Consider the following 9,931-nt stretch of genomic DNA (forward strand, 5'->3'; position numbering starts at 1 on the left):
ATAAACGGAGAGGGGAGTGTCTACAATCTGGTCCAGTATACTAGATAAACGGAGAGGGGAGTGTCTACAATCTGGTCCAGTATACTAGATAAAAAATCTGGTCCAGTATACTAGATAAACGGAGAGGGGAGTGTCTACAATCTGGTCAAGAGTGTCTAAAATCTTGCTGAGTATATTTGATTTTGGCAGAAATAGGTTATGTGCCCATATCTGTGTTGGTGTACAAACCTTCCCACCATTCGTGGAAACAACAAGGATGCTGTGAATAGCGCCATCAGACCAAACGTGATCACATCGTCAATTTTCATACGGATAGGTGGCGCCACACTAGTGATAAACTCCGGGCCCGTGTAAGAGAGTAGTCCCATCAGCACAGAAATCAGGATCAACGGAAGGATTGACAACAGCCCAGTCGGGGACTCCTACAGGGAAAAAATCAAAGTAAGTGAGGCTCCAACAGGTGTAGAGTATAATAATACACTTCAAATAAGTCAGGGATACTGGAGAAACATAATGCATGTACCATAAATAGACCTCTGACTGAGAAAACTATATCTATAACAAATGAGGTTCTTACAGATCAGGGTTGTACGATTTCTAATTTGGAGCACTGGCTAAGCCAACAGGCAGATTTTGCCCAACCTATAATTACATAATAAACATTGAAAATTTCCCAAGCCCAGATGTAAAATGTACCAGCCTTGCAATTGGGGCGTCAGGCAATTGGAATTCTACACCCCTAAAGGCAAAACAAAATACCTCAAAATGAGTGTGACTCTTCCAGAGAACAAAGTGCAAAATTGTATCGGAGTTAATAAAGACACAAAAGACAAGTCTCATAGAGCACCACTGTACCCTGGTATAATGTTTTGTTTTTTGTTGTTTTAAAAATATTTTTTTCCAAATATAACATTTAATCTAATGCCCATAGGTAATTATTTAAATGCTCACCGCAGCATCATCCAGCAGGTCCTGTAACTGCTGTTGTTTATCAGCATTCAAACCCTCCTCCCCACCTAGACCTTCTTTGAGACTCCTCAGCAGCTCCTCCGCCTCCTTCTCAGTCTTGCTCTTTGTCTTTTCCTTGTCATTTTTAGCGGTGTTATCTCCACTAGCCAATTCATCGTCCTCCGTCTCCTGTGAGCTTTCCTCATCCGTTGTCTCTTTGGTTTTGCCGTCTCCATCCTCTGCCTCCTCGGTTGTTTCCTTACTTTCGTTGTCGCGGGCTGTCAGTGCTACCCACAGGGCTATAGCTTACACCAAGGTTAGGGAGCAATAATCGTCTACATTATTCATGTACAATTTAATAGGTGAAAAAATTACAATCCATCTCATTAGATCGATTAGTTGTCACGAATTCAGATCCCACATATAAATTTCATTAAACAAGTTCAAAGGTCTTTTTTGAATCATTCAAATGTAAACTGTGTCTTAAATTTTATTCTAACTTTAAGTATCGTGAAATGATATCACATAGTTCCTGACAATGGCTGGTGTTTATCAAAAATATAACTTATACATTTATGAATCATGTCAGGAATAATAAAATTTATTTTATGGGGGGGGGGGGCACCTATTTTTATACATTATGGGTAGTTGGATTAAATCCAGATCTGCCCACCATTCCTGATATTAAAACAATTTTGATATTTCATGGATGGCGAGGTCTCAGAAATAGTGCCTCCCACCCCTCACCTACAGTTTAGTCTGAAAAACAGTCCTAACCTTGTTTTCTGAACATTCCATCTATTTCATATAAATCCAGTAAAATGTGAGTAAAAGTATCAAATATATAAAAGAAATGTCATGTATTCCAAATGGACACATGACAGCTACCCTTAAGCGCAAAGTGGACAAGGCCGACTGAGGGTAAATCAAGGCCGACTGAAGGTAAATGAAGGTAAATCAAGGCCGACTGAGGGTAAATCAAGGCCGACAGAAGGTGAATCAAGGTCGGCTTAGGGTAAATCAAGGCCGACTGAAGGTAAATCAAGGCCGGCTGAGGGTAAATCAAGGTCGACTGAAGGTAAATCAAGGCCGGCTGAGGGTAAATCAAGGCCGACTGAAGGTAAATAAAAAATTCCACATGAGTGGATGTGTTGCCTGCTCAGCGCCTTAAGTGAGAACAGTGTTTTGGCTTCAGTTATCACGAAACAAGCAAAAAATAACGGCAAAAACGATGAACAGCGTTGCTATGTCAAGCGTGATATGCCAAAACGCGGAAAGTTGAAACTCGAAAATCTGTAACAAATGTTGAACATTATTGCTTCTAGCATTACCGTGCAAATTTTAAAAGGAATTGATGAAAAAATCAAAAAAAGTGTTTGCATTTATGTTTACTACACAATGCCCTTATTTGGCAATAAATGGGCCATAACTCCATCAAAAATATATGTAAACTTCTGAAATGGGAACTCGTTTGCAATAAGTATACCAAGTTTGAGTTCAATTAACCCAAGGGCTTGTTTCAGACGACGCAGTCGACGCCATCAAAGTAATACCTATATGTTGCCTTGCGTTGCAGGTGACACAAAAAACAGCAGGCTACATTATACAAGCAAAATTTATGTAAAAGTTAAGGATATATGGTACCTTAAACATTTTACCTGTGATTTGTGTTAGATTTAAGGTTATTTACTACCTTACATATTATACCTGTGATTTATGTAAGAGTTAAGGATATATATGCTACCTAAACATTTTAACCGTGATTTGTGTTAGAGTTAAGGATATATGCTACCTTACACATTTTACCTGTGATTTGTGTTAGAGTTAAGGATATATGCTGCTTTACACATTTTACCTGTGATTTGTGTTAGAGTTAAGGATATATGCTGCCTTAAACATTTTACCTGTGATTTGTGTTAGAGTTAAGGATATATGCTACCTTAAACATTTCACCTGTAATTTGTGTAGAAATTCAGATGATTTGCTTCACTTAAGGGTATATGCTATCTAACAAATTATACCGAATGTTACCTTACACAATATACCTAAAATAATACAAATATTTCATACATTTTAAAAAGAGAAATATTAAATATATTACAAAATATTATATATATATATTGGATATTAATAGTACTTTTATTGGTGAATTCTACACTGTCATGACCAAAGGCTTAACATTTTATCTGATGAAATTCTTATAGCTAACAATAATGTAAAGGATATTTTGATAAGGCCAGCAGCACAGATCAGTCCAAACGGTGGCATGTAGACACCAATGGACACATACGTGGAAGTCGTTGGCAGAATGTAGAAGAAGAAAGATTGATGGAATCGTTCCAGCAGATTATTTAGACTTCTAAACACTCCTTCAATAATCCTGAAATAATGAAACTCACATAAATTATACTAGATTTGTTTTCATCAAGAATGCCTCACATATTTTGGGAAACTGAACACAGCAAAGTGTTAATAGTTAGATTAAACTGTAACTTACATCAGACACTTGGATAACAGGTCTTTTTTTATCTGTTATATACCTAAACATTTTCACATAGAACTAACCAACTGATGATGAGTATATCAAAACAATAAAACAGGTTATTAATGAATACCGGTATGCAATAGACAGTGCTGTACTAGATATACAAGTAGGATGGGAATTATGTAAATCCACAATTAAAGAAAAGTCTAGAAAGGAAAAACAAATTAAACTTGCTAGAACGACAGCTAAAAATACTGAACGAACAGACTTACCACACTGATGATGACGCTATGGAAAACAAAAGAATAGATCTAGAAAAACAAATAGGAGACATCTAAGAACTAACTAATTACCTTCCGGAGCGTTCATGACCTCGGGGTTGACCTTTCTTGGGTGCGACGCCCTCTAAAGTGAGAGCCTCGATGTGGTACCTGAGGAAGAGTCCATGGTTACCGGAGCTGATACCACTGGCTTGTGTCCACATCATCTGCATCATGTTACTCAGAGAGCTCTGGTAGCCTTCCAATGTGTTCCACAGGTAGGGATCAGCCTGATAATAACAGACAGAACAGGTACTGAGTGTAATGGGGCCACACAAAAGTCCCCCAAACTACCCCCACAGACACCAATGTGTTCCACAGGTAGGGATCAGCCTGATAATAACGGACAGAACAGGTACTGAGTGTAATGGGGCCACACAAAAGTCCCCCAAACTACCCCCACGGACACCAATGTGTTCCACAGGTAGGGATCGGCCTGATAATAACGGACAGAACAGGTACTGAGTGTAATGGGGCCACACAAAAGTCCCCCAAACTACCCCCACAGACACCAATGTGTTCCACAGGTAGGGATCGGCCTGATAATAACGGACAGAACAGGTACTGAGTGTAATGGGGCCACACAAAAGTCCCCCAAACTACCCCCACAGACACCAATGTGTTCCACAGGTAGGGATCGGCCTGATAATAACGGACAGAACAGGTACTGAGTGTAATGGGGCCACACAAAAGTCCCCCAAACTACCCCCACAGACACCAATGTGTTCCACAGGTAGGGATCGGCCTGATAATAACGGACAGAACAGGTACTGAGTGTAATGGGGCCACACAAAAGTCCCCCAAACTACCCCCACAGACACCAATGTGTTCCACAGGTAGGGATCGGCCTGATAATAACGGACAGAACAGGTACTGAGTGTAATGGGGCCACACAAAAGTCCCCCAAACTACCCCCACAGACACCAATGTGTTCCACAGGTAGGGATCAGCCTGATAATAACGGACAGAACAGGTACTGAGTGTAATGGGGCCACACAAAAGTCCCCCAAACTACCCCCACAGACACCAATGTGTTCCACAGGTAGGGATCAGCCTGATAATAACGGACAGAACAGGTACTGAGTGTAATGGGGCCACACAAAAGTCCCCCAAACTACCCCCACAGACACCAATGTGTTCCACAGGTAGGGATCGGCCTGATAATAACGGACAGAACAGGTACTGAGTGTAATGGGGCCACACAAAAGTCCCCCAAACTACCCCCACAGACACCAATGATGCTAATGGAAGTAGTACTCGTGGTACCATTATACACCTACCTAGAAATTTGAGCAAAATTGGTCAACATCTAAATTTCAACCAACTAGAGGCCAGTTTAGGGTGATTTTTTTTCCAATCAGAAAACCGAAGCTGCAGTATTGTTCCAAGTACCTGTTGGTGAAGGGTGACGACAACAGTACTTAGTCCTACCTGTTTGTGAAGGGTGATGACAACAGTACTTAGTCCTACCTGTTTGTGAAGGGTGATGACAACAGTACTTAGTCCTACCTGTTTGTGAAGGGTGACGACAACAGTACTTAGTCCTACCTGTTTGTGAAGGGTGACGACAACAGTACTTAGTCCTACCTGTTTGTGAAGGGTGATGACAACAGTACTTAGTCCTACCTGTTTGTGAAGGGTGACGACAACAGTACTTAGTCCTACCTGTTTGTGAAGGGTGATGACAACAGTACTTAGTCCTACCTGTTTGTGAAGGGTGACGACAACAGTACTTAGTCCTACCTGTTTGTGAAGGGTGATGACAACAGTACTTAGTCCTACCTGTTTGTGAAGGGTGACGACAACAGTACTTAGTCCTACCTGTTTGTGAAGGGTGATGACAACAGTACTTAGTCCTACCTGTTTGTGAAGGGTGACGACAACAGTACTTAGTCCTACCTGTTTGTGAAGGGTGATGACAACAGTACTTAGTCCTACCTGTTTGTGAAGGGTGACGACAACAGTACTTAGTCCTACCTGTTTGTGAAGGGTGATGACAACAGTACTTAGTCCTACCTGTTTGTGAAGGGTGACGACAACAGTACTTAGTCCTACCTGTTTGTGAAGGGTGATGACAACAGTACTTAGTCCTACCTGTTTGTGAAGGGTGACGACAACAGTACTTAGTCCTACCTGTTTGTGAAGGGTGATGACAACAGTACTTAGTCCTACCTGTTTGTGAAGGGTGACGACAACAGTACTTAGTCCTACCTGTTTGTGAAGGGTGATGACAACAGTACTTAGTCCTACCTGTTTGTGAAGGGTGACGACAACAGTACTTAGTCCTACCTGTTTGTGAAGGGTGATGACAACAGTACTTAGTCCTACCTGTTTGTGAAGGGTGACGACAACAGTACTTAGTCCTACCTGTTTGTGAAGGGTGATGACAACAGTACTTAGTCCTACCTGTTTGTGAAGGGTGACGACAACAGTACTTAGTCCTACCTGTTTGTGAAGGGTGATGACAACAGTACTTAGTCCTACCTGTTTGTGAAGGGTGACGACAACAGTACTTAGTCCTACCTGTTTGTGAAGGGTGATGACAACAGTACTTAGTCCTACCTGTTTGTGAAGGGTGACGACAACAGTACTTAGTCCTACCTGTTTGTGAAGGGTGATGACAACAGTACTTAGTCCTACCTGTTTGTGAAGGGTGACGACAACAGTACTTAGTCCTACCTGTTTGTGAAGGGTGATGACAACAGTACTTAGTCCTACCTGTTTGTGAAGGGTGACGACAACAGTACTTAGTCCTACCTGTTTGTGAAGGGTGATGACAACAGTACTTAGTCCTACCTGTTTGTGAAGGGTGACGACAACAGTACTTAGTCCTACCTGTTTGTGAAGGGTGATGACAACAGTACTTAGTCCTACCTGTTTGTGAAGGGTGACGACAACAGTACTTAGTCCTACCTGTTTGTGAAGGGTGATGACAACAGTACTTAGTCCTACCTGTTTGTGAAGGGTGACATCAACAGTACTTAGTCCTACCTGTTTGTGAAGGGTGACATCAACAGTACTTAGTCCTACCTGTTTGTGAAGGGTGATGACAACAGTACTTAGTCCTACCTGTTTGTGAAGGGTGACATCAACACCTTCTCTCTTACACAGCCTCACCACCAGGTTGAAGAAGTCAAGATTTGGAAGTTGGCCATTGAGCCCTTCAATCTTGACATTAAAGTTTTGAATGTTTCCAGCTGGAATCTCCAGATTAAGTGCAGCCTGGATCTGACCACTGCGTCCCATCAACTCACCCGGCTGTATATCTGTACAAACAAAATGCCCACTTCCTAAAATGTGTAAAATCATCATCCAATACTTTATTGCTCAAGAAATTGTATGTTCAAAAATTTAATGTTATCTTTCTCAAAATAAGATTTTTGCACATTGTCATTGGTAATTAAGGATGCATCATTTACGTGCAATTTGGGGGAAAATAATTCTAAACTGTATGCAAAATTTCTTCCAAAAATGAGGTAAAACTAATATTGGACAAGCTATTTGGATTGATATGTCTCGCCTGTGCCCCGATTGACCATCAAGGCACATGTCAACTTTGGTTGGTCTAGCACTTATAGCTTCAGAGATTCTAACTTTAACGCAAAAACTTAATGTTGATGTGGATGCTGACAAAGTCAATAGACCATGAAAGGTAGGCCACATCCAGCATTTGATGCATGGGTTGAGATGTACTACCTAAGATGCATCTATGGTGCAAGTTTGGTTGGTCTAGCACTTGTAATTTCAGTGATACTAACTTTATCGCAAAAACTTGATGTTGACGTCGTCCCCGAAAAAGCAACAAGCAACACCCCAGTCTCGCTTCCGCTACCTTGTGGCGGTGAGACAAAAATAGCATTTTTTTGTTCTGCCTGAAGTTATTTTTTAAGGATCCCTGTCCCACTGCAGGAAAAACGTGTGCCCTACAGAATATAACGGTTACTGTGGTGGGGCAAGGCGATGCCTTACAGAATATAATGGTTACTGTGGTGGGGCCAGGCGATGCCTTACAGAATATAACAGTTACTGTGGTGGGGCCAGGTGATGCCATACAGAATGTAACAATTACTGTTGTGGGGCCAGGCGATGCCATACAGAATATAACAGTTACAGTGGTGGGGCCAGGGGATGCCCTACAGAATGTAACAGTTGCCGTGGTGGGGCCAGGTGATGTCCTACAGAATATAACAGTTACTGTGGTGGGGCCAGGCGATGCCTTACAGAATGTAACAGTTACTGTGGTGGGGCCAGGTGATGCCCTACAGAATGTAACAGTTACCGTGGTGGGGCCAGGCGATGCCCTACAGAATATAACAGTTAACGTGGTGGGGCCAGGTGATGCCCTACAGAATGTAACAATTACTGTTGTGGGGCCAGGCGATGCCCTACAGAATATAACAGTTACAGTGGTGGGGCCAGGTGATGCCCTACAGAATGTAACAGTTACTGTGTTGAGGCCAGACGATGCCCTACAGAATATAACGGTTACTGTGGTGGGGCCAGGCGATGCCCTACAGAATATAACAGTTACTGAGGTGGGGCCAGGCGATGCCCTACAGAATATAATGGTTACTGTGGTGGGGCCAGGCGATGCCCTACAGAATGTAACAGTTACTGTGGTGGGGCCAGGCGATGCCTTACAGAATATAACAGTTACTGTGGTGGGGCCAGGCGATGCCCTACAGAATATAACAGTTACTGTGGTGGGGCCAGGCGATGCCCTACAGAATGTAACAGTTACTGTGGTGGGGCCAGGCGATGCCTTACAGAATATAACAGTTACTGTGGTGGGGCCAGGCGATGCCCTACAGAATATAACAGTTACTGTGGCGGGGCCAGGTGACTTTAGCTGACCAGGTATCTCTGTTGGTTAGAGTGGCAGTACATTAATTGTATAATGATCGGAGGTCCAGGGTTCAAACCCTGGTCTAGGAGGAATGTAACAGCACTGGACCTGGTTGGCGACCAGGTAGCTCAATTGGTAAGATTGTCTGTCTAGAGTTTGGAGGGTCCCGAGTTTGAACCCCAGTTTGGCCGATGCATTTCTGTTTCTCCTTTTGTTGATTCTCACAAGCAGCACAAAGTATGGTTCTATTATTAACCAGGATTAACTAAAGCTATAGTTAAGCCAGAGAGAAGTTTACAGTACATACAATGTCCTATAGTGTAAGTTTAAGCAGTGGTATGGGGAACCTTAAATTACATATTGTTTTCAAGGTCATGGTACACCTGAAGACATTAATTATGTTGAAACAAAAAATAAATCTTAATTGCACTATTTGTATCAATCAAATTTTAGTGAAATTCATAAATAAACAAATGCTGTATAAACACATTTCATCTAAGAAAACTTTATCAGGCTTTTGTTCTTTATAATCACTGTTTCAGTCCTAGAATAAGAAATTCACTTTTGACCTACAATCTGCTTTGATGTCATGGTAACCGTCTAACCAGGCCTGGATGCCTATCTGTTCATGGTCTGTGAACAGGAAAATGATATCTTTGGCCCAGTAAGTCTTCTCTGAAACACAAAAATGGTTCAATATCAGACACATTCATACAGTATAACTAAAAACATGTCCCATTTGATTACAATTTAGTCTGTTTTTCAATCAAATAAACTTTATTTCCTCAATTTAGAGACATGTACAGGAATGTACATGAAAACACACAGGAAACTTAAACAGTTGATATCTGACAGATAAACAGAGTCAATAACAAGATGGCTTGCAGTCCACCAAGCTGAACTGGACATCACAACTCTTAAGGCCTAATGGTTAACAGAAGACGCTATTTATCCGGTCCATGTGACCTTGAAATTAAAGTGGGTCGAAGAGATTTAAGAAGCCTCTCACCAGACAAGGTTTTATCACTGAATAGGTACAACCAGGAACGGACACCTGTGGGATCTATCTTAACTACGACCAGGAACGAACACTTGTGGGATATATCTTAACTACGACCAGGTACGAACACTTGTGGGATCTATCTTAAGTACGACCAGGAACGGACACTTGTGGGATCTATCTTAAGTAAGACCAGGAACGGACACTTGTGGGATATATCTTAACTACGACCAGGAACGAACACTTGTGGGATATATCTTAACTACGACCAGGAACGAACACTTGTGGGATCTATCTTAAGTACGACCAGGAACGGACACTTGTGGGATCTA

General features: G+C 41.8%; 1 protein-coding gene across 1 annotated transcript in view; it reads right to left on the reverse strand.

Annotated features, from left to right (window-relative positions):
• The window catches only part of LOC110441782 (glycosylphosphatidylinositol anchor attachment 1 protein-like), a 32,990-nt gene that overhangs the window by 10,822 nt on the left and 12,237 nt on the right, over positions 1-9,931 (reverse strand). The window contains exons 6-11 of the mRNA XM_021485033.1: positions 9,173-9,274; positions 6,823-7,019; positions 3,787-3,983; positions 3,175-3,328; positions 952-1,254; positions 225-422 (exon numbers count right to left, since the gene is read on the reverse strand). Coding sequence (XP_021340708.1) covers positions 225-422; positions 952-1,254; positions 3,175-3,328; positions 3,787-3,983; positions 6,823-7,019; positions 9,173-9,274 — 1,151 coding nt within the window. The remainder of the gene's footprint in view (positions 1-224; positions 423-951; positions 1,255-3,174; positions 3,329-3,786; positions 3,984-6,822; positions 7,020-9,172; positions 9,275-9,931) is intronic.

Source organism: Mizuhopecten yessoensis, unplaced genomic scaffold (genome assembly GCF_002113885.1).
Source record: "Mizuhopecten yessoensis strain PY_sf001 unplaced genomic scaffold, ASM211388v2 scaffold716129, whole genome shotgun sequence".
NCBI lineage: Eukaryota > Metazoa > Mollusca > Bivalvia > Pectinida > Pectinidae > Mizuhopecten > Mizuhopecten yessoensis.